Genomic DNA, 25,920 nt, shown 5'->3' with positions numbered 1-25,920 from the left:
AAAAAAAAAAAAAAAAAAAAGCCAAGTAAGGGAATTCCCTGGCGGTCCAGTGGTTAGGCCCCAGCACTTTCACTGCCGGGGCCCAGGTTCGAGTTGAGCAGGTTTCTTTTTCTTTTTTTTTAAAGAATATTGTTTTATGGATTCCCAGATGTGAGGGGATGAAATACAGAATGCAGTGCTTCCCCAATTATCTTATTTATCCCTATGATTTCTTCTTAGGGTTTTATATTATAGTCTTTGATCCATTCTGAGTTAATTTAATATGACATGAGGTAAGGGTTCAACTTCATTCCTTTGCATGGGGGTATCTATCTGTCCCAGCACCACTGGTTGAAAAGACCATTCTTCCCACATTAACTGCTCTTGGCACCCTTTCTGAAAATCAACTGACCACAGATGTTACTTGTCCTCAGGTATTACTGACCGTAGATGCTACTTGACCACAGATGTCACAGAGTATATTTTCAGACTCTCAGTCTATCCTTTGATCTACTGATGCATATCTATTCTTAGGCCAGTATCACACTGTCAGGACGTTCTGAAACAGAGAAGTGTGTGTTTTCCAGCTTTGTTCTTGTTCAAGACTGTTCCGGCTATTCAGAGCCCCTTGCAATTCCTTATCAATTGTAGAATCAGATTTTCCATCTTTTCAACAAAGGCCATGGGGATTTTGATAAGGTTTACATTCAATCTGTGGGTTGCTTTGGGTGGTACTGACATCTTAACAGTATTTAGCATTCCATCCATGAACCTCTTTCCATTTATTTAGGTCTATTTTTATTTCTTTCAATAGTGCTGTGTAGTTTAAAGTGTACAAATCTTAGACCTCCTTGGCTATATTATTCTTAAGTACTTTATTCTTTCTGATTCCATTGTAAATGGGATTGTTCCCTTAATTTTACTTTTGGACTGTTTATTGCTAGTGTCCAGAAATACAACGGGTTTTGGTGTGTTGATCTTGTACCCTGTAACTTTGCTGAATTCATTTATTCGCTATCATATTTTTTGTGATCTTTAGGATCTTTTATAAAGAATTTAGTTGTTCAGGTAGGTAATTTGGGTTTGCCACTTCAAATATCTACAATTCCCTCACTACTTCTTTCACAGGCAAACAAAGTCCATTCAAAATGGTAAACCCAATGTTACTTCTTTATAAAAGTTTTGCAAAAATTACTATAAACAAAAAAACTAGAAATTTTCCCATTAATGCTTCTAAAATGTCCAAATGGCTGTTTGAAAAAGATTAGAAGGTATATTTTATGAAAACTAAAGTAAGTAATAGCCTCCATTTCCTCATATAATTTTAAATATGTTCAATCTCCTGTATTAGGAAGTGATTAAATCCCAGGAACTGATTTTATTCTTTGAAACTATGATGAAGTGAAAAAAAAAATCTGTTTTAACATTTCCTTTATATTCTGTGGATCTTTCAATCTCTCAGAATCTCTTACTATATGCTTTTACTCTTAAATTACTTATTATCTGACGTGTCAATGAAGATCAAAGTTCTTTTTTAAGTTTTAAAGACAAAGTTTTAAAGGGCTCATTTATCCCTTAAAATAAAATTTGCTGAAACCAGGATTCTAGAATTACAGTGTTCAGAGTCTTGCTTCCAAATTGAACAGAATATAATTTTTGAAGAATAAAAAAGTTTCTATTTTATAAACTCCTGTATTTAATAAATATATTCTGGTACCTGAATAACTCTTATAAGTAGAAATCTTATTAGATATAAGTAATCTCAACTTATTTCTAAACTCAATGGTTTATGTTCTGTTTTAATTAACTCTGCCTTTCAAAATATGTTAAATACAGTCGCTTTTGAACCATTACTTTCCCTTATTAACTAATGCTAGCAATTATAATCCTTCCCCATAGGTTCCATTTTCTCTCTAGCCACTTAATTTTTCATTCGTTCTTTTCTTTTCTTTTCTTTTCTTTTTTTTTTTCCCTATTCTGGACCTCATTAGCTTCTCCCAAGTCCTCATAAAATATTGAAGTCAGAACTGGACAAAACAGAGTATAACTCCCTACTGAGTCTGCAAAAACCATATGACCTCAGCTAGTTCGTGAATGAAATAAATCAGTGCAGAAAAAATGTCACATTTCTAATTCTCTGAACAATAAATGATTTTAAGAACAGTTAAACTTCCAATGATAAAATACTTTGACATGCTGCAAACAAAAATCAAATACACTTACCCAGTTCAGAAGAGAATTTCATGTTGCCTCTTTCCAGATCTTCAATTTGATTCTCTATCACATCATCAATTTTGTTTGCTTTGAACTGTGATTCTAACACTTGACTTGGACCTCGAGTGAAACGGGGATAAAATTTTTTGGGGAATGGTCCATGGGGCCCAGACCCCTTGATGGGCACATTCTTAAGTGGCTGAGTCACTTCACTGAAGTTGAAATAAACAAAAAGCAAAACCGTCCAGGCTGCAGATGTAAAAAGGCATCCATAACAGAAATATCGAACTGTGACACTTCCCATTATAGACCTAGCATAGCTGAAGGGCCATTTTCAGTTTCCTAAAAGAGAAAGATTAATATGTTAGACACAACAAGACACTTCTAAATCAACTACCAAGTTTATGTTCAGTTTTCCAACCTACCAAATAGCACTTTTAAACAATTTACTTAGGACCCCTATGCATACCATTAACCAACAGCCAAATATAAGAAGATATATATATGGATAGCACTGAATAAAAAAATAAAGGGATTCAACAATTAAAACCACAAGCCAATGTGTTAGTACTCAGAAAACTAACGGCAGCAAGATAGCTGACTTATTCATTTGCCCATGTTAATGATGCTTCTTCACCTTTGTTCTGGATTGCTTTCAGTATGCTAATTTTTTTCAGGTTCTAACTTCTCATAAGGAAAATACAAGTACTACATGCGTCATGATAGTACATCTAAGGTCCCTTCTAATTGTAAAATTATAAGACTAAATCTTTTAATCCAAGGATATTAAAATCTGTTATTAAAAATAAGCAACTTGAAAAAACAGATTCACTTTCCAATCAAAGACTAAACCTGCCCTAATGTCCACTCTAGATTCAACAGTTACATTTCAAATTTATAACTGAAAGAGTTCAAATAATTATATTTTCCCTCTCCTTATGATGTCTTCTAAACAATGTGGCATCGAAGAGCAGTTTTTTCCTAAGCTTTCTGATAATATCTGGTCTTCATGGAGGCCTCACACAACCTCCTGAGGAATTCTTTGTAAAGAGCCCAATGCACCTATAAAATAGTTTCACTTAACACGAGGGCAGAGAAACCCTATTTAAGTAATGTATATACAGAAGAAATCTACAAAGCAATACTACTTATCCATTACTTATTTCTATAGTATGAAATAATTTAAAAAATAATATTATCGTGCCTCCCAAATCAGGACAAAGCAAATCAACATCAGTAAGCTCCAATTCAAAAATTAAGCTGTTTTGGGCTTCTCTGGTGGCACAGTGGTTAAGAATCTGCCTGCCAATGCAGGGAACATGGGTTTGAGCGCTGGTCCAGGAAGATCCCACATGCTGCGGAGCAACTAAGCCCATGCGCCACAACTACTGAGCCTGCGCTCTAGAGCCTGCGAGCCACAACTACTGAAGCCCGTGTGCCTAGAACCCATGTTCTGCAACAAAGAGAAGCCACCGCAATGAGAAGCGCAGGCACCACAATGAAGAGTAGCCCCCGCTCGCCGCAACTAGAGAAAGCCTGCGCGCAGCAACAAAGACCCAATGCAGCCAAAATAAATAAACAAAATTAAAAACAACAAAAGTTAAAAAAAATTAAGCTGTTTGTACAGTTATGCTGTAAGCCCAGAAGACAGTAAATAGCTCAATTTCTTAACGATCTGCCAACCAAGAACTATTAGATATTTCACTACCTGTCAATTCAAAAGCTCAAAGAAGAAAGAAACCACTACCACCACCATCCAAACAAAAACTCCCACTACAGTAATACCAAAGGGAAATGACTACAGCACAAAAGGAGAGTCAGGTAACAATGAAAGTGCTGTCATGTCAGCTGTTAGCACTTTTAAAATTAAAGACATGCACAGAAAAAGAACTTTATTTGGAAGTAGAAGAAAATGTTGAATGGAGGATTCAAAACAAATGAAAAATTAAAAGTTGCAACTTTGCAATAGAAATGTTGCAGAAATACAGACTAAGAAACATTTAGGTGAAACATTAGATTTCAACTAAAACAGGCATTATAACTTCCTAAAATATTTGCTTGGGGGTAGGAAAAAAACAAGCAAACAAACAACATCGAAAACAAAAGCACTAATTCCTCAAAAGGCCATGAAATTCTTTAGTTCAAGACATTGCACAGGCTGCGCTGATGCCATAAAGAACTGTGCATCTGAGGAGCCAATCGCTTCTTCAACTATCTAAGAAGATTTATATTTAGATTTTTTTCCTCAAAACACTCCAGGCCTTCCCAGTTCAACCTGGCCTCCTTGACCCTGAACGCAGAATGGACCAAGAGAGAAAGTGAGCCAATCCCTTCTCCAATCACAAGAAGCCAGACGATGCTATTCAAGGGCTACTCCATCAAGCAACTCTGGAAGACAGGTGGACACTGACATTTCGTTCACATCTTTCTTCTTTATCCCAAATCCCACCACCATGTTGGGTGATGTCCAGAATCCCTCCAAACCCTAGGTTCTAAATGTCTTGATTCATGTCCCTCCTACAACCTTCACCCACATTCTACTTAAGGGACCCTGCCCCTACCCTTGATTTTATCATCATCCACAACTGATCGACAAACCTCTTAAATAGTAAATGAAACCCTCACTCTCTGAGCCAAATCCTGACTCCCCAGCTGTGCTGTTCTTACCCACGCTAGCACCTGTCCCCTGGTATCCGCCTGGTTGGCTTCCAGAGCCCCCGTGTATACCAAAACCCACAGACGCGCAAGTCCCTTACTAGTCCTCTTTATCCACGGGTTTCACACCCAGGAATTCAACCAACCACAGATGGCAATTTCTGTCCGCGGTTGGTTGAATCCACAGATTCAAAACCTGTGAAATACGGAGGGCAAACTGTATTATTTATTGAAAAAACTCCACGTATAAGTGGACCCAAGCACTTTAAACCCGTGTTGTTCAAGGGTCACCTGCACTACTATTATTAGTTACTCTTCAATCTCACTGCAGGCACTCAACCTTTCCCTCCTCTCAAAGCTTATACTTTGTTTCTGTCCCCAGCCACATATCCCTTAAGGACTTTACTTCTTTCCCTACCCAGTTTTGAACACGATGTTGGATAATATTAGAAAGTGGTAAGTGCTAAGGAGAAAAAACAAAGCAGGGAAGAGTGATATGAAGTAGAAAAGGGTATGTGAAATTTTAGGTAGACAGCTAGGGAAGGCCTCACTGAGAAGGTGATATTTAGACAAGGCCTGAAGGAAATAAAGTAGTGAGTACTGCAAATATCTGGGGAAGAGCTGTAGAGCAAAAGCAAATGCCCTCAAGAACTGGGGTCAGTTTGCATCCTATAGACCACATGCTGTGATCACAAGACAACTATGCTGAAAACCAATCAATGACAAAAAGATAACCAGAAAACTCAAAAAATGTCTAAATGGAAATTAGAAGCTATTTAGAACTAAATAGTTGAAAATGCTACTTTTTGAAACTTGTGAGATACAGCAAAAGCTAAATTTATAGCCTGGGATGCTCATGTTAGAAAATACAGTCCACAAACAATGAATTCAGAAAAACAGAATAAGCCCAACAAAAGTAAAAGAAGGAAACGAAAACAGTTACATCAGGAATTAACAGGAAATGAAAATGAGACAAGGTAATAACAAAGCCAAAAGTTGGTTCTTTAAAAGATCAATAAAATTAACAAAGCACTGGCAAGACTCATCAAGAAAAAGAGAGAAAAAAAAAGATAAAAAGAGAGAAAGCAGGAATAAATAATACCAAAAATGAAAAAGAGAGCATAAATATAGATGTGGATTAAAAATAAAAGCATTGTTCATAAATTTAAGTGGAATGGATAAATTCCTAGAAAAATGTAAATGCACAACTAAGACTGGAAAATCAGGAAACTGGGATGGCTGTACTAGTCCTTTTGAATATTAAACCATTTCTAGATAAAAAATTTCTAGACAGTTTTACAAGTGAGTTCTATCAGACATTTGAGTAACAGATGAATAGTCTCATACGACTGCCTCCAAAGAACAGAAAAAGAGGAAATGTGCTCTTATCTCACTTTCTGAGGCTATTATCATCCTGGTAACAAAACAGGGACAGTATGAGGAAGGAATATTAAAGACAATCTCTGACAGATTATGAAAATCTTAAAGAGAACACTAAAACTGAAACAAATAATGTTTTAAAAAGTGAATACATATGAACAAGTTATATTTACTTCAGGAATACCAGGCTGGTTCAATATTTGAAAACCTATTATTATCTACCTTAAAAAAAATTAAAGGAAAAAATGCATATGATTTGGTCAGTGGAGGTTATAAAGAGCTTATTAAAATTCAACACTCAATTCTTAGCAACTAGGAATAGGGAAATCCTTAATCTGACTAAAAGCATCTCTAAATATCTTACAGCAAAAACGATACTCAACGGTGAAATGATGAAGTCATTTTCTTTAAAAACAGGGACAAGATTAGGATACCCACCATAAATATAATATTGAAGGCAACAGTCCCAAAATACAGGAGTCCCTAGAGTGTTTATTATAAATGCAGATTCCTGGGGCTCTGTGCCAGATGCACTAAATAAGAATTTGCGGAGGTAGCGCTAAGCAGTCTACAGCTTTAACAAGCTTCCACAGTTAATAGGTTACCTATGACGCAGAGACAGATTGGGAACCAAACAACAGATAATGAAAAGACAAGATTAAGTTCTAATCCCATTCTGTCACATACTGGCTATGCAACTTTGGAAAAATTACCAAATTTTCTTAGCCTCATTTTCATCAACTGTATTCCAAGTTAACAATACTGTCTATCTTACTAGATACTTAGAATTAAATGAAATACTTAGAATTATGTAAGATAATGTTTGTAAAGCATCAGGCACAATGGTTAGCACACAAACACTGATTTGCATGGGACCAAGATAATCTCCATAAAAACTGTGGCTACCTTTTGTGGCTGTTTCTTTGCTCACTGTACTCCCTTCACTTAGCACAATAAATGGCACATAGAAGATGCTGAAAAATATCTACAGAATGAAAGAATATAGGACAAATTCAACACATGTTAACTTTTTCCTCCTCATTAGGTCTAAATTTAAAATATAATATTAAACGTATTTGTGACCATCTGTTCCTTACAATGACCTACAAGTCCCTAATAGTCTGACTATATCTCCGACTACTTCCCTCCTCATTTATTTCATCCTAGAAACTGGTCTCCTTATACGTCGCTAAATGTATTAGGGATTATGCGTTGGTTCTTGCCTCTGCCTAGAATACTTTTCACCCCAGCTAAGTTCACCTCTATTGAATCTTTGCTCAAATATTACCTTCTCAACAAAGTTCCATCTAGAGTACCATATTTAAAACTGCAACTCAACTGCCAAACACCAGCACTTCCCATCTTCCCTACTCCATGCAGCTTACCACCTTCTTACATACTACATTAACTCCTTGTTCATTACATTTATTATTATCTATCTCCCCCCCTGCTAGAATGTAGGCTTCATCAGAGCAAGTTTTTTGTCTGTTTTATTTCCTACAGTATCCCCTGAACTTATAACAAAATCTGGCACACAGTAAACATTTAATAAATATTTATTGAAATTAAAGAAAAAATTACTGTAATATGGTTACCAATATGCTTGTAAAATACGGGATTTCAAAACAAATGTTTAGTATCCTGTTTGAGCCAAGCAATACCTTAATGCTACACGTGGAGATCATGACTACTTTATGTCAACAACAGTATGACAACTGGGCAGGACAATAGCCATAATTATTATTAGAAAAGGTACAAAAAACAACAGGCTCTCACTGTCCAATTTCACAAATTAAATAAAGCTCTTTGTGATAAAACAGGAGGCTACTTTCCATTTTGTTCACTGCATGATGTTAGGCTACCTCTTGGCTGCCAGCACTTATGGGCAAAATGAAAAAGTTTTATCCTGAAGACCTCACCCGTAAGATTTGGCCAACTCTGTCCAGATTCTTCACGGAACACCCCCAGCTCATCCTCTCCACAACAGCTCAACATCAAGAGTCCTTGTCCTGAACTGTAAAATGTATTAACTTTCAACAATCCTATCAGGTAAAAATTATTTTTTTTTTCAAGCCATATTATGGTAGTTTTTTAGAGAAACTGTTTTATGTAGTGAATCATTATACTAAGTTAAGGAACCTATAAAAATGAGAGGAATTTACAAAATCAGGTCATTTTTTAAATATAATTAATCATAAATCTTCAGAAGCAAAAGACTTCAGAAGTCCTTTAGACACAGGTCAAGAAGTTAACAACCAAATACAAAAAAAGTGGAAACCAATCAGATGCCTGTTATATAATAAAGTAACAGGTCCCTAACTGCTTAAGAAATCAAAACATCCAAACAAAAATCAAAAGGCTGAAAATTTAATCTAATCTATGCTAACAAATAATGAATCCAGCAGCTACACAATAAAGTCTTTTTGCTTCGTACTGTTTGCCATTCTTTCTATATACCATGGCTTCAACATCCAAGACTTGAAAGCCTTTAAAAGGAGGGTCAAAGCAAATATTTAAGGTTAGTTAATACAAAGCAACTAGTAACCAAACACTTTCAATCATAAACTTACATAGTTAATAAGGCGAAAACTTCAGCAGTTAGATATCAATGTAATATATTTTTTAAAACTTAAATGAATAAAAGACTAACCACCTGTTTACATGAATTTGCAGTGAGACAAGATGGTATGGTTTCATGTTTTCTCTAGCCATGGTCTGGGAGCCGCTCAGGAACAGGTGCCTTGTAAGCTAAGAGTCAGGGTTTTGCCAGGGAGGTACAGGAGAAGAATGCGGAAAGGTATATGCAATGTGCTGATTAGAATGACAAACCACAGATTTAAGCCAGACAAGGAGAAATGAGAGGATAAGGAAGAATGAAGCAGGATGAAAAAATGTGGATGGGCCAATGATCAGAGATTCTGGTGTGGCTGAATGATTGCTGGAGTTATGTTACCGAAGAGAGTGACCTGGAAAGACTGAATGTTGTGGTTGGAAAATGAGACGCCAACACTCAGATTCTGGAGAGGTACAGTTAACGACAGAAGAATCCTTTCCAGATACGCTGACTGGAGATACACCAATGAACAATTTGCCTATAGTACAAGCATTGTTATACTTACTATAAGCAAACCCCCTTAAGAATAGGATCATTCCCATCTTTCCAAACCCATTATGTTTAGCACAGTATCTAGTGTTAACAATTAACCAATAACTATATAATTTTTAAGGTGTATTTCTGTTCCAAAAGAAGTTACAGGACACTGTTTAGATTCTGTGCAACAAGAAATCTTAGACAAAATATGTAAGCAGAGCACATCCTGGGAAATCAATGTTTACTCTGAAGGAAGAGGAGGAGAGGAGGAAGACAGCTAAGCAGTTTACATAGACAGTTTCATTGTCATTTTTTTTATTAAACTATAACTGACTTACAATATTATATTAGTCTCAGGTATACAACAGAGTGATTCGGTATTTTTACACCTTACAAAATGATCACCACGATAAGTTATCATCTGTCACCACAAAGTTATTACAACATTATTGACTATATTTCTTATGCTGTACATTGCATCCCTGTGACTTATTTATTTTACAACTGGAAGTCTGTACCTCTTAATTTCCTTACCTACTTCATGCATTCCCCTACCCCCCATCCTCTCTGGCAATTACCAGTTTTTCTGTATCTATGAGTCTGTTTCTGTTTTATGTCTGTTTGTTTTCTTTTCTTTTCTTTTTTTTTTTTTTTCGGTACGCGGGCCTCTCACTGTTGTGGCCTCTCCCATCGCGGAGCACAGGCTCCAGACGCGCAGGCTCAGCGGCCATGGCTCACGGGCCCAGCCGCTCCACAGCATGTGGGATCTTCCCGGACTGGGGCACGAACCCGCATCCCCTGCATCGGCAGGCGGACTCTCAACCACTGCGCCACTAGAGAAGCCCTGTTTTCTTTTTTAGATTCCACATATAAGTGAAATCTTTGACTTATTTCACTTAGCATAATACCCTCTAGGTCCATCCACGTTGTCACAAACAGCAAGGTTCCATTGTTTTTTAATAGCTGAATAATATTCCATTGTGTGTGTGTGTGTGTGTGTGTGTATCACATCTTCTTTATCGATTTATCTACCAGTGGATACATAGGTTGCTTCCATTTCTTGGCTATTATAAATAATGCTTCAATGAACATAGGGGTGAATACATCTTTTCAAATTAGTGTTTTATGTTTTTTTCAGAAAAATACCCAGGAGTGGATTTGCTGGATCGTATGGTGGCTCTATTTTTAATTTTTTGAGGAACCTCCACACTGTTTTCCATAGTGGCTGTTCAAAAACCAAGGCTTTTTTTGCTACCATCAGCATCTACTGTTACACCAAAAATGCTTTGTGGCAAACTATTAGGTCACAAAGGTCTAAAATCTCATGAGATCTCGCTGAAGTTAAATTCCTGCATCATTATCAGATCAGAGTGAAGGGTATTTCTCAATAGCACAATAGTTGAAGCTAAGAAGACCCATTTTGAGATGCTTTTCACAGTCATCTTCTAGTAACAAAGAACACAGTACATACCCACTACTACTCAGTTACACTCCACAAAGTAGTTACTGTACAGTTCACTAAGACAATGCCTATTTTACAGTGTCACTCTACAGATACTTAAAATCATTCCATTAATTTTCCAATCATAGCCTATTAAATGTACTAAGTGATCCAACATTTTTCTTCTGAAAATCATTAAATAATCCTAAAGAAAAAGCTAACACTGGGAACACAATAGGAGCTTTATATGCCAGACACCATGTAAGGTGCCGGGGATTGACACTTTAAGTTCTGCTATTATGCTAAAAAATACATGTGTTGAGAAGCCGGAGCTGGTGTATTGAATTAAAAATGCTGAGTGAGGGGACCTCCCTGGTGGCGCAGTGGTTAACAATCCGCCTGCCAATGCAGGGGTTCGAGCCCTGGTCCGGGAAGATCCCACATGCCGTGGAGCAACTAAGCCCGTGTGCCACAACTACTGAAGCCCGCACGCCTAGAGCCCGTGCTCCACAACAAGAGAAGCTGGCATAAGGAGAAGCCAGCGCACAGCAAGGAAGCCCCAACGCAGCCAAAAAAAAATAAAAAGATGCCCTGGGGAAAGGCAAAGTGGGAACTTAGGACAGGCACCCTAAACTCAAGCCCTGATCTGAATGTCTAAACTCCGGGTGTGAGTAGAGTTATCATAGTGTAAAATGCCTAGGCAGCAACTCAGAAAAACAAGTTGTTTTCCTCAAAAGTTGTTTTTCTCACCACAGTGCAGATGAGCCAAAAGTTAAAAATTAAAAAACCCCTGAAATCTCACCACTATTGTTTTGCTGTAAATTCTACTAGCTGTTTTTAATCTTTCTACACTAGCCATAAAATGTTATACTGCTATTTGCAGTTACTGAAAAATAAATTTAATAGATTATGATTAGCAGCATTATGGATAATGTTCTATTTTTCTTCATTTAAAAAGAAATACAAAGAATATGTATTTTTTTAATAATCAGGGTAAAAATTTTCTTACGAAAAAATTGCTTTTCCTAACTTAAAAATATAAGAACAAATTTGGAGAGGATTAAATAGTAGAAGGCTTCAAACGAAATATATGGCCTTTTCTTTTAACCTCAGAAGCAAAGGGATTTTAGCATACTTAAAGAAATATTTAAATTCCATTAATTTGTCAAAAATTTGAGAATAAAATTTGGACACTAAACAAATATTCTAAAAGCATGATTTGAAAAACTGGTTTTTCTCTATAAAACATTATCTAGTCTGAAATTAGCATGCCTCTTTGAATATCCATCTTTTTTTTTTTTTTTTTTTACTACAAGGCTAATGAGACAATTCAGTTTAACTGAACGGGACAGCCCCCATTTTCCTTCCGTACAAAATAATTTTCATAACATTTAATGAAGTTTAAAATGTCTCTCTTTAAATGTGAAGTATTTACCTTTCAGTAGTTTCTAGCTACTTTCTGATCAGTATACTCTATATTCCAAAGGGTCAAACAGCAAACATTTGTTAGCTTTTTCCTTGAGAGAGACACGTTCATATTTTAACTCAGCTGTAGTCATGTAAGGACAAATACTGATTTGCAACACTGCCCTTCCTACATACCCTGTGAAATTACCAGGTGATGACAACACAAAAGTACACATGATTCTTTCTCATTCCTTATCTACTCTGAAGACTAGAAGGAAATATAGTTCATAATTATAAATAAGGCGATTACTGAATTAGGAAAGGTTCAGAGCAAATTCCAGACATCATATGCTCCCTGAGAACAATCCTTTGACCTCTGATATTTATGAATCTCCTCTCTATAAGAAAATCAAGAAGCATAAATACATGTAACTGTCTATATATTATACCTCAAATGCAGATGAAAACCACATGGTAATGTTGACTGGAGGCAGAAGCAAATTTAATTAAACACTAAAGAAAAGAAACTAAAAGGATAGACAATATGACAAAGTACTTAAAATATCCAAACTCAGGACACCTGTTTGGTCAGTGAATATGGGCTGGTAGAGGCTGACTATAAGTAGAAAGTAGCAGCTCTCCCTGGTTAAGACCTGGGGAAGAAAATAAGGAGAAAGTGACCACAGCCTCATAAGGGCCTGAGCAACAAACACGTACATCTGTAGTCAGAAGCCAAGCAGATAAAAGAAGCAAGAGAGAAAAAACATAAGAGTGGTGGCAAGTGGCGGGGCATGTCCCCCACCTGAAGCAATTCAAACTCAAAAACTGCTAAAGCTGTTGACCAGCCTCCAGACTGCAACTTCTGACAGAGGCGCATAAAATGAAGAGTACATAAACACAACCCCCCAAACTATAAAACTATTATTTCTTGTTCCCTTTCTGCCCATAAAAAGGGGGATTAAACCAAAAGTACATCAGATAAAGATGAAATATATGAACAAGAAAAAAAATGGTTGTTAGAAATGAGTGTTCTGAAATATCCCAACACACACAATACAGACAGCATACATACATCCATGGTCAACATGGCCTTCTACAGCCAGCTTTGTCCTAGGGTCCAAAGACATACTAGCGGAGTTGACTACTCTTAAACCATGGCTGTTGAGTGTTTTATTCTGCTAGCACATCATGAGCCTCTTGGGGTATACAGTGCCAACAAAGTGGTTTATGTACATTAGTCAAATACGCAAATTAAGACTAACAAAAATAGAGCAAAATACTAGTCCACGGTGTAAAATATAATAGATAGGGAAAGAACAATGCTTATCTTTTTCCCTCTTGATTTTAGAGAAATTAAGTAACGTGCTTTAAGCATACAGAGCTAGTAAGGGGAGAAACTGGATTTGAATCCCGGTGATCTGATGTCTGCCCTGTGTCCTTAATCACTTTGTAATACCACCTGGCAAGGAACAGACCAGTGATTTCCTATATGCCACTCTTTAAAAAATATATCATCCAGTGATTTTTTTAACATAAATTTATGTTTCCCACAAGATTCAAGATCTCAGTAATTCTCCTCCCAAGCAAGAAGTTCACCTCTCTGGATTTCTATCATCTCCTAAAATCTTAGCCCAGTAATTCTTTACTATTTTGTAAATTCTCAGACTTTTCAGGAGCATCAACTAGCTTGAATGAAGTTACCCAGTCTGCCATTACCAGAAGCACAAGCACAAGGGTTATATTCTAAACTGTTGCTTTTGGGGTTTTTTTTCAATTTTTTTTCAATTATTTTTTTTGGCCACACCACACAGCTTATGGGATCTTAGTTCCCCAACCAGCAACTGAACCCGGACCCTCAGCAGTGAAAGTGTGGAGTCCTAACCAATGGACCTCCCAGGGAATTCCCTGCTTTTGTATTTCAAAGTGAACAGGCTAGGTACTACCAAACAGAGACCCTCAGCAAATCATAATGTGACAGAATCTTCGGCCTTTTTCAGAAAACGCATTTCTGAATGCAATCTACCACCTCAAGAGGTTTAGAAGGCTAACAGCTCTAACCGGCAAACAACCAATTTCCACCCTAGCTCATCCTGTTGAATCACGCTGTAGGAAATCAGAACAGCAGACAATGTCATTTGCCCATCCTCTCGAGCCTTACCAACCTGCACAGGTAGGTCTGACTTCCAACTACCAGCACCTGCAGCTCCAGCCTCTGGAGCCCATCTGCCCGCCTGCAGGGTAGGCCCACAAACATGGGGCAATGTGTCCCTCCCAAAGGGCAGCCCTCAACAGCGGACTGGTAAAACAGGCCAGCTCCTTCCCGCCCTCCCCATCAGATAACTCTCCACCTGCAGTTCTACATGAGCTCCCAGTGTTCCCCCAGCATGATCAAGCTTTAACTGCCCACAGTGGAAACTGGTTTAAAAACATGCCCTTTACTGGCTGACTTTCCTCCCTCTTGCTTCCTCATTCCCGTACTGGTGTGTCCTGGGATTACTCACAAACAATTTGGATTTGAATTTATATCTCAGGATTTGCTTCAGGAGGAACTCTAACAGAATCAGGTTTCTGCAGATAAGGGACAATTTGACAAATTCCTACATGTACTAATTTTTTATTTCTAAATAGAAAATTTAATAACGACTGAGCTTCTATAGCTTTTGTTGACTATAAAGTACAAAGTAATGCATACAAAAAGCTTTTCTGAAGAGTTGCAAGATATTTTTATACTTGTAAAAAAAGAACATTTCAAAGTGATAAGCTTTTCTAAGGAAATCAAAAGCTATCAGGAAATGTAGCTTGAAATCATTGTTCATCAGCTGATAAATACGAAGTATCAGATTTAGCCTAATCAACTCTAGATACAACACCAGCTGTCCTGAACCTAGTATGTATGTAGTTCACTCAAGATGGTAACAAGTCATAAAGTCTAAGTTAAAAAGCATGCTTTCAGTTCCAACATGAAAAGGGCTTAGAAGCCATCACTTCCATCCTTACAAGAACAAACTGAAAATCAATGACACTTTTGAACCCATCAGAGAACTAAGGTTACAGGACAAACTACCACCCAAAACCTGGAGACACAGCTGAGATCTGCTTACCTGGAGCAGAAGCTGCAGGAGCCATAAACTGGTGCTGGAGACTAGGTGCGCAGTGGCATGAAAGTGAAAAACTGCAGGGATGCAGACTGGTTTTGGTTTTTTTTTTTGGTCGGTGGCGGGGGGCGGGGGGCGGGTTTCCACACTTTTGTGGGCTTTACCTCCAGGAATCCCACCAGGTCTGCACTGTGAAGGTGAAGGCCCCAGAAAGATTCCCCTCGTGACCACAGCAGGGAGCAGAGGAGTAATCATTGCAAAACATGAAACAAGCCCAGAGTTTCCTTCCTAACAAAGGCATATGCTCCAGGGGAAAAGACACTGCCAGAGCTTTCTCCAGATTGAGAAAAGGCATTCCTCAGCATTTTACTTTGAAAAGTTAAAGGTGCTTTAAGTGGCAGTTGAATGAAGTTCCTGGAGGGAAGATTCTGCATCTAGCCAGCACTTGCTACACGGCAGCTGCTCACAACTTCATTCAAAGGACTTGAAACTCGGATCTTTGCCTGTTTCCCTCAAATGCTGACTTTAGCCTATCGAAGCACCACAGATGAAGTGACTCCTCTGACAACTGAAAATAAAGGGAAGAACTATGCAGACCAGGTGCCTCACACAGGGCTTGGCACCCAGGTGGTGAATAAGTAAGTGTTGGCTGAACTGAACGTCTTCCAATCAAAGACATTTGAGATGTGCTATTCATATTCTACAAAATAGCTTGAATTATTTAGAATGTCAAAACGGGAAAGGGCATGTAGCAAGTTAAGGAAATTAAAGAGAAATGGGGTATAAATGGAATATTAAACCTTTGAAATTCAAAATAAAGAACCTGGTTATACAAAAAAAAAAAAAAGAAGGAAAGAGCATTCCTCCCACTCCAGCCCCTCCAAGTCTTCCAGCCAAACCTAAGGGGGGAAACGTAGTCAACAAAGGTGAAGGCTTCCAGAAAATAGACTGGGAACTCTGCAGCTAGGGAAGGGAGTACGTTACAGGGAGGAAAAAAGCTACAGCAATGGAGAACACTTGTGAAGGTCACAGACATAGGCTGAGATTTAATGGGAAGACTGCAGAACTCTTACCCTCCCTCACACTTCTTACCATCACACCAGCAGGGCTCCAAATACCGGTGGGTTACAGCTGAAAGAGATGCAAGACACAGACTCTCTCTGGGGAACAGTGCTTAGAAAACCCCAAAGTCAAGAGGGCAGATATAAACAAGGGCACTAGAATTTGAAGCCTCTGGCACCTGTAGCTACAGCAAACATTAAACACTGCTAAACCCCTATTAGTTCCTATTACCTGATACATGTCAGTCTTTCAAAAGCAAAAACAACTAAAAAATGCAAGGCATAATAAAAGAGAAAACAGTCTGACAAGACAAAGCAATCATTAGAACCAGACTCAGATGACACAGATTTTGGGATTATCAGACAGGGATTTTGAAATATCTGTAATTAATATGTTAAGGGCTCTAATGGAAAAAGACAACATGCAAAGAACAGAAGTGAAACAGGCAGGAAGGAGGCAGGGCACAACCTCTGAAAGAATGACATAACCTAAGGACATGACATAAACTGATGAGAACCAAATGGGTCCAAGATGGCAAACAAGTCGACTTTTTCCACTAGACCTTGAGCCTCAGTATACACACTCACATCAGCAAGCTAAATGACACATCCGCAGGCGCCATGACAGTTCCAAGACTGACCATAAGGATCAGAAAGTGGGCAGTGGCCCAGTTCCTGGAAATCCCCACCTCTTCCTAAAATAGCGGGAATGCTCCTCCCCCTCATTAGCCTATGAAATTACCCACTCCCATACCCTGGTGCCTTTCTCACCTTCTGAGATGGCCCACACTCTGTGGAGTGTGTTTCTCTCTAAATAAATCCACTTCTTACTTATCACTTTGTCTCTCACTGAATTCTTTCTGCGATGAGACATCAAGAACCTGAGCTTCATTAAGTCCTGAAACCAGGTGTGTGATCTCAGTTGGAAGACTGTGGGTTTTGGCTGGGTTCGAGTCCCGGCCACGTGGGTTCAAGTCCCAGTCTGGATTCGAGTCCCAGCATGTGGGTTCCAGTCCCAATCTGAGGTGCACGCTTTCAGAAGGATAATGTAAACAGAAGGAAACTGTAAGAAACAATCAAAAGGAAATGCTAAAAACCAAGAGCACTGTAAAAGCCCTTTCCACGGGCTCATCAGAAACTCCATACAGCCAAAGAAAGCAGCAGTGAGCTTGAATATAGGTCAACAGACACTGTGCAAACTGAAATGCAAAGAGGAAAAAGAATGGAAAAAACAGGACATCCAAAAGCTGTGGGACAACTTCAGAAAGTATAACATATACCCATTATTAGAATATCAGAAGGAGAAGAAAAAGAAAAGGAAATAGAAGAAATATTTTAAATAATAATGGCCAAGAACTTTCCAAAATTAAGGACAGACCCCAGGAAGCTGAGAGAACACCAAAGAGATTAAATACCCTCAAAAACCCTCATGTAGGTATACCATATTCAGAAAATCAAAAGACAAAAAATCTTCAAAGAAGTTACAGAGTGAAAAACACCTTAACTACAGAGGAAAGAGTAAGAATTACAGTGGACTTCTCATCAGGAATCATGCAAGCAAGAAGAGAGCAGAGTGAAATATTTAAAGTAAGGAAGAAACCCCACCACCACTTTAGAATTCCATATCCCTCGATATCGTAATTCAAAAGTGAAGGAGAAATAAAGGCTTTTTCAGACCAAAAAAACTGAGGAATTCATCACCAGTCCTGTCCTGCAAGAAATGTTAAAAAAAAAAAAAAAAAATTCTTCAAGCAGAAGGAAAATGATACAGGTCAGAAACCTGGATCTACATAAAGAAGAGCATCAGAGAAGGAATAAATAAAATGAAGATAAAATCCTTTATTTTTTTATTCTTAACTGACCTAAAAAACAACCATTTGTTTAAAGTAATAATAGTAACAATGTATTAGATGATCATAGCACACTGGTAAGTGAATGAGTGACAGCAAGGTCACAGCGGTGGGAGGCACAAATTGGGATTATGCTATTAACAAGGTATCTATATGACACATCAAGCAATATGGTGTTACTTTAAGGCAGATACAGGTTAATTTAAAATGCATACTGTAAACTCCAGGGCAATCACCAAAAAAATTTTTAAATACGTATAACTGATATGCTATGTGGTAGGCAGAATAGTAGCCCCCCAGGAATATCCACATTCTAATCCTCAGATTAAGGCAGCAGACAGAATAAGGTTGCTAATCACCTGACCTTAAAATAGAGATTATTCGGGATTATGCAGGTGGGTCGGATATAATCACAGAGTCCTTAAGTATGGAAGAGGGAGACAAAAGAGGAAATAAGAATGATGCAATCTACTGGGCCCACTACTGCTGGCTTCAAAGATAGGGGAAGAAGGCCTCAAGTCAAGGACTGTGGGTGGCTTCTAGAAATTTAAAAGGGCGAGGAAATTGATTCTCCCTTAGAGCCTCCAGAAAGTAACATAGCCTTGCCCACACCTTGAGCTTAGCCCACTGAGACCCATTTCAAACCTCTGACCTACAGAACTGTAAAAGAAATTGTGTTGTTTTACACCACTGAGTTTGTGTTCTATTGTTATTGCAGCAAAAGAAAACTAATACATTCTAAGAGAGGAGATGGAGTTGAATCATATAGAATGCCCAATTAAAAGGAAACAGAAAAAAGCAATGAATACAAAACAGTTACAAACATGGAAGATATTTACTCAACTATATCAATAATCACTTCAAATGTGAATGGTCTAAAATATACAATATCAAAAGAGAGAGAGTCACAGTGGACAAAACAAGATCCAACTATAAGTTGTCTACAAGCAACAAACTTTAAGTATAAAAATTTATATATGTTAAAAGTAAAGGATGGAAAGCTATACCATGCTAACACTAACCAAAAGAAAGCTGAAGTAACTATATTAACTTCAGACAAAGCAGACTTTGTCGGGCAATTAGGGATAAAGAGGGTCATTATATAATGAAGAGGTCAATTCTCCAAGAAGACATAACAATCTTGTACTTGTTTACACCTAACGAAGGAGAGGGTATCAAAACACATGAAGCAAAACCTGAGAAAAATGAAAAGAGAAGATAAATCCACTATTATAGTTAAAGACTTCAACAACACTGTCAGTAGTTGACAGATCGAGCAGACAGAAAATCTAAGGAAATAGATGACCTGAGCAGCACATCAATCAACTTGATCTAACTGACATTTAAAGAAAACTCCATCCAACAACAGCTGAATACGTATTCTTCTCTAGCCCACATTCACCAATGTAGACCATATTCTGGGCCATAAAACACACTTGAACAGATTTAAAGGAACAGAAACCATACAAAGTATGTTCTTAGACACAGTGGAATTAAACTAGAAATCAGTAACAGAAAGGTTAAAAAAAAAAGAACCAAAACCCAGATATCTGGAAATTAAAGTCTCAAGAGAAATTTTAAAATATTTTGAACTAAATGAAAATGAAAATACAGCTTATTAAAATTTGTGGGATGCAGCAAGAGTAGAGATTAGAAGGAAATTTATAGCATTAAAATGGATTAGAGTTCAAGACATGAGTATGAACCCAAGTTTAGCTTAACATGTTAGATTTAGATAGATGGTTACACATATATTTCCATATATGTACATATACATTTCCTTGCTTGTCAGATGAGAGGGCCTAGAAGAATGACACCCCAAGTGACAACAAACATACCTAGTGCCCAAATCTTGGGGTACTTTTTAATAAATTATTTATTTATTTATTTTTGGCTGTGTTGGGTCTTCGTTGCTGGGCGTGGGCTTTCTCTAGTTGGAGCGAGCAGGGTTACTCTTCTTTGCGGTGCGCGGGCTTCTCATCACAGTGGCTTCTCTTGTTGCAGAGCATGGGCTCTAGGTGCACAGGCTTTGGTAGTTGTGGCATGTGGGCCCAGTAATTGTGGCTCGCCGGCCCTAGAGCGTAGGCTCAGTAGTTGTGGCACATGGGCTTAGTTGCTCCACGGCATGTGGGATCTTGCCGGACCAGGCCTCGAACCCATGTCCCCCGAATTGGCAGGCGGATTCTTAATCACTGCGCCACCAGTGAAGTCCCCCAAATCTTGGTTTCTAACAGCATTCTCCAATAAAAAGAACCAAAGCTCCTTGAAAAAATGACTGACTCTAGGACCGGGAAAGGAAATATACAAGATGAGCCTGAAGTACCTTGTAGTGCCAGAAAGTAAGGAAGTACCACAAAAAAAAAGAAGAAGAAACCCACAATGATGGGGGTATGTCAAAGGAACAGATGGAACCAACTGAAAGAGCTTACAATGGCCATAGCTAAAACAATTTGAGCAAAAAATAAAGTGGTATTGCATTATAACCCAAAGTATAAATATCAATGAGTTCATAGTGATAGGGATTACAGATGAAAAAAGATTGAGCATTAATATGTTATTTAAAATCTATTAATTTTCTTCATGTCTGAAATTTTCCATAGTAAACCTTTTAAATATATATAAAATAAGTGTATATACATAAATGTGTTTATATATAAACGGGGGTGTGTATATACGTGTGTGTGTGTGTGTGTGTGTGTAGATGTAACCCAACAAACAAACGCTCCTTTGACCTTTACACTACCGTTTTGGGTTCTGTATATATGTTGGTTTCTAGGGGTTATAATGTGCTTACACGACTAAGTTCTCCACTAATTCTTGTCCATGGAGTCACAGGACACAGATTCTAGTAGTCTGTCCTTACGGGTTTTGTGTGTATTTGTATATATTAAATATTTTCTCCTCACTTCTGCTTCCTCCTTATTATTTAACAGAAGATTCACAGGAGATCAACTTTACAATTTAGTCTGTAGATAACAGAATGTTCACATGGAAATGCACGTTGTAGGCTGTGTATAGATGCAGAGTATCAGAAGGGTGAATTGTACCGGTGAAGTTAGTCTCCTAGCTCTAAGTCCACTCTCTATACTCCAGTGGCTCTCAGCCAGAGCCTGAGATATTTGGCAATGTCTGGGAAAACCGGGACCCCAGCGGGGTCTTTTGGTAATGTCCAGAAATATTTTTGGTTGTCACAGATTGGGGGATCCTACTAACATGTGGTGGGCAGAGGCCAGGGATGCTGCTAAACATCCTACAATGCAGAGGACAGTCCCCAGCAGTGAGGAATTATCTGGCTCAAAATGTCAACGATGCCAAGTTTGAGAAACTCTGTTCTGTTCTGTAATGCTGGGGCTGGGACTCTACATATAGCATTTGTCCAACTACAGCTGACCCTTGAACAATACGGCAGGGAGGAACAACAACCCTCTACGCAGTTGAAAATCTGCGTATACAGCAGGCCTTCCATATCAGAGGATCTGACCAATCGCAGATCTTGTTGTGCTGTAGTATTTACTGCTGACCAAAAAATCTGCGTATAAATGGACCTGTGCAGTTCAAATCTGTGTTGTTCAAGGTCAGCTGTATTGATAAATGAAAGAACCTGGATGAACTTGGAAATACACAGGAAAAAGTCTTCAGTCTCAATAATTAGTAAAGACATGCAAATAAAAATAAGGTACTATTTTCTAACTCAAACTAGCAACATTTTCAGTACTCACTGAAGCACATACAGTTATCAGTGATGAAAGTTATAAATTGCAGGGCCCTTTTAAAAAGCAGTTTAACAATGGCATAGGAGCCGTAAAAACCTGTATACACTTTGGTCAGTAATCCCACTTTCTCTAAGAATAAAAATCCTAAAGAAATAATAAATCAAGTGAAAAACTGGGTATATCCTAAAGCAAACTCTAAAAAATTCCATAATAAAGATATAAATAAACCACAGTATATACAAGTAAGTACCAGGGCCAAATTAATTTTATATGAAAAACTTGAAGGAAATGCCTTATAGAAGTTAAGATTTAAGTTTGACTTTAAGACTTCAATGGCCAAAAACTGAAATATCTCAAGCGGAAAGCTGAAGTCTTGAGAAACTGCAACATGTGTTTGGTTTTAGTTTTCCAAACAGAATACCAAGTAGGAAGGTTGGCTATAATGAATACACACAGCTGGTTAAGGCTAGTGGAAGGTGATTAATTCTATGAGGACAGGCTGGGGCTATGACCCTGAGGATGAGAATTAACTTGTTCTGCATGCAAAAGGAAGCTAACTCCTGTCTTTAAGCAAATACACCTTAGGAAGAAAATTCTAGGAACAGTGTGTAAAATGGTTTGGGACAGAGGAAAAAAAAAAAAAATCTAGAGCCAGGGAGGCCAGTGAGACTCACCCAGGCACATGTAAACACACGTTCACAGCAGTGTTATTCACAGCAGCCAAAAAACAGCAGCAACCTAGTGTCCATCAACGGATGAACGGATAAACAAACTGTGCTACAGCCACTCGGCAGAGTATTAGCCAGCCATACCCAAGAATGAAGTCTGAGAGACACTACGGCATGGATGAACCTTGAACACATCAGATGAAATAAGCCAAACACAAAAGGGCAAATATTGTACGATTCCAATTCTGTGAGGCCTCTAGAATAAGCAAATTCAGAGACAGAAAGGGCTGGGAGGAGGGGAAATGGGGAGTTAACGCTTAATGGTTTAAGAGTTTGTGTTTAGGGTAAGGGAGAAACTTTTGGAAACAGCGGTGATGGTGACACAATACTGTGAATGTACTTAGTACCTCTGAGCTGTACACTTAAAAATGCTTAGAACAATCAACTTCATGGTATGTGTATTTTACCACCACAATAAAAGAGTAAAAAAAGAAAAGAAAAGTGAAGATAGAACTCCAATTGCAAAGAACAGCACAGAAATTGTCAAGAGGAGGCAGGAGCGGCGTGGACTACTGTTTCGTGACGTTTAATTTGAAAAGCTCTACTGATAACATTAAGGGTAGAGAGAGGTTTTCTGGTTTAGATTTTTCTCAAGGCAGAGTAGACCTTAACATACGGTATATATCCAGGATATCTAGGTAACAGCTAAGAGTGGAGCGTCGTTAAAATAAAAAAAAAAAAAGTCTGGCCTAAAACTCTTACTTGGGGGACGAGAGTAGCATCACAATACTTTACTGGCGCACAGCAGGATGAGAAGCATTTCAAAGTTACAATTTCATCTTACATTTGGAAAACCAACCAACCAACCAACCAACCGCTTTCCTAGCACGAAGTAAAAAGGAATGCTGGACCAAATCTTCTTCGATGATAAAAACACACAAAGCTCTTCCATCATGGGCATATTAATATCACTCAAACGGTGAAATCTACCAGTATTGGAGGGTGGAGACTTGATATTTTTATATTTATCCAAACGGCACGTACTTTAAGAGGCTGGGAAATTGTGCAAGACAAATAACCCAATTTCTTCAACAAATACCTTGCAAAGAAAAGGGCAACTGAAGATGCTCATCCACAGAACGCCACGCAAGGACCCGCTCAAATCCTGAGCGGCTCAAACCAACCAGTGAAAAAACAATTCAAAAAAAGAAAATTCCTTTAAGGAAATGTGAACACTGCCCGAATACCGTGGAAACTGAGGGCAGGGTACCAGCGAAGGCGTTACTCAATTCGCTCTAGTTTCTATACGTTTCGAAAATTTCTGCAACCATTTTCTGGGGCATTTTAGCAAAAAGCGCCGTGGGGCGGGGGAGCGGGTCTTTCTCACGCCGCCCGCGGCCGCCCCTCGCGAGCCGGGCGCCTCCACGGCCCACCCCCGGCCTCCAGGGCCGCGTCGGCTCTGCCAACGCCCCACACACTCCCGGACGCCGGGCCAGCGGCCAGAGACCCCGCAGAGGGCGGCGGCCCGGGGCGAAGCCTCCGACGCTCCGGGAGCTCGGGCCGCGGCCGCTTTTTTTTTGGGCTCCACACGTTCCCGAGGCCCAGCGCCTGCGGGTGGGCTCGGGGGTCGGTCGCGGGCGGCCTTCGCGTTTTTAACTCTTACATAAATGGGCTCATTGAAGACAAATGCCTTAAACATATTGAAAGATGTGCGACCCCGCTTATGATAAAAGAACTGTAGGTTAAAATGTCAAGGTTTGGCAGAAACTGTGATAAAACCTCACGGGTTGGTGGTAAGGGTGGGAAAGTACAGCGCGCCCTTAGAGCAGCCGCAGGAAGGCACATGGGGTCACGGGGGGCTTGCTAGAAATCCTGACTCTTCAGCCACCTATCAGTAAGCAAAGGATGTTGGCAGCCATCGGGCGATCACCATTACAGCCCCCGCCCGCCCGCCCGGAGGTAACTCAGGGTGGAAACGGGCTGTCCGCTGCCAAGCCCCCAGCCACTGTGGCCACCCCTAAACGGTGCACTCAGGATGGGGAAGAACAGGATCCTGGCTCTGGTTGGTTAGGGTGCATAGCAAAGAAATGATCTCAGTACACCCTGGCTCTTGCAATTCCCATGTATAGGAAAGCACTAAATTCCTTAACTTGCGTTTGATTGATTTTCTTTAACAGTAACCTTTGATGTTCAGACTATCTGATCTTCGTTGCAAAAACTCCTATCTATCCTGTCTCCCCCACCTTACCTCTTCAGAGCAGTCCCGCAGAGCTACCTGAGAGGCTGCGTCCCAGGCTTGAGTCCTCGGTTTCGTCTGCCAAATAAAACATAATTCTCAACGTTTAGGTGATGCATTTTTTTTCAGTCGGCAGGCCCCATGCCAGACGTACTTAAGTAATCAAAATATGCGTTTTACCGCCGTGGCCAGGTGATTTATGTACACATTAAAGTCTGAAATCAGTGTCCTAAGGTGCAGTCAGTGCAGGAGACCGGCCATTGCTCCACCTTCACCCGACCCTTGACGGTGTCAGACATTTTATTTGCCATTCTGATGGGTGTGGAGATCTGTTTCTAGCTGTTATTTTAAATGGGTTCATACTGTCCCACCAAATTAATGTACAGTCGTACCATTCCAGAAATTGAAGCTTTGGGTTAGCTCCAATTTTTTAGCATCAGAAAGAATGACATGAATATGCTTTTTGCAGTGTAGCATCTAAACCCGGGGTCTTTGAGGCTGGGCATGGGCTAGTCTATGGGCTGTGTTCATCTATCCCTAGATACAGTTGCCAGAGGAAATATAGGAGGCTTAAAATTTGAATTTCAGATAAAAAAAAATTCACTAGCATGTCCCATAGAATATGTGGAATATACTTTACTAAGACATTATTGTTTATCCAAAATTCAAGTTTACCAGGGCATGCTGTACTTTTATTTGCTAAATCTGGCAACGCTAACCCTGGACCAGTTTTAAACTTAGTTTTCTGTTTTATGATATGGTAATAACAATAGGAACTATCTTGTAAAGTTGTGTGGATGAGATGAGATAATCTATGCAGAGTATTACCAGGGGGTATGAAACATAGTGAGAGCTCAGTAATTGTTAGCTCTTGTTTTTATTTCATCTCAGTGTGTCTTAGGATAAATTCCTGAAAGTATGCTTTCCTTACAGAATTCTCTGGCTAATGTAAGGCTTGTCCAAGTGTTTGGTCATACCCCAAACTGTTGTGTGAAAAGCCTTGAGCAGGTGAGCAGATACTTTCTCAAACAGCTCCAGAATACAAATCAAGATTTTAAAATTTCTATACAAAACCATAATTGCCACCTACGGGCAAGTATGGGTTTCCTTTCAATCACACCAAGTACTTG

At 39.0% G+C, this 25,920-nt stretch overlaps 1 protein-coding gene across 3 annotated transcripts in view; it reads right to left on the bottom strand.

Annotated features, from left to right (window-relative positions):
• The window catches only part of GALNT11 (polypeptide N-acetylgalactosaminyltransferase 11), a 35,010-nt gene extending 26,110 nt beyond the window's left edge, over window positions 1–8,900 (bottom strand). The window contains exons 1-2 of one of the 3 annotated variants that reach the window (XM_024739188.1): window positions 8,882–8,900; window positions 2,203–2,535 (exon numbers count right to left, since the gene is read on the bottom strand). In XM_024739188.1, coding sequence (XP_024594956.1) covers window positions 2,203–2,497 — 295 coding nt within the window. In that variant the 5' untranslated portion in view covers window positions 2,498–2,535; window positions 8,882–8,900. Of the gene's footprint in view, window positions 1–2,202; window positions 2,536–2,618; window positions 2,722–8,881 lie in introns of those variants that run through there. The other 2 variants (XM_024739189.1, XM_024739187.1) reach the window with 2 other exon arrangements.
• Between the last annotated feature and the right edge of the window lie 17,020 nt (window positions 8,901–25,920).

The sequence above is a fragment of the Neophocaena asiaeorientalis genome, unplaced genomic scaffold (assembly GCF_003031525.2).
Source record: "Neophocaena asiaeorientalis asiaeorientalis breed wild unplaced genomic scaffold, Neophocaena_asiaeorientalis_V1.1 scaffold145, whole genome shotgun sequence".
NCBI classification, from domain to species: Eukaryota; Metazoa; Chordata; class Mammalia; order Artiodactyla; family Phocoenidae; genus Neophocaena; species Neophocaena asiaeorientalis.
Note: the sequence above shows the minus strand (reverse complement) of the source record. Positions and strands in the feature narration are given on the sequence as shown.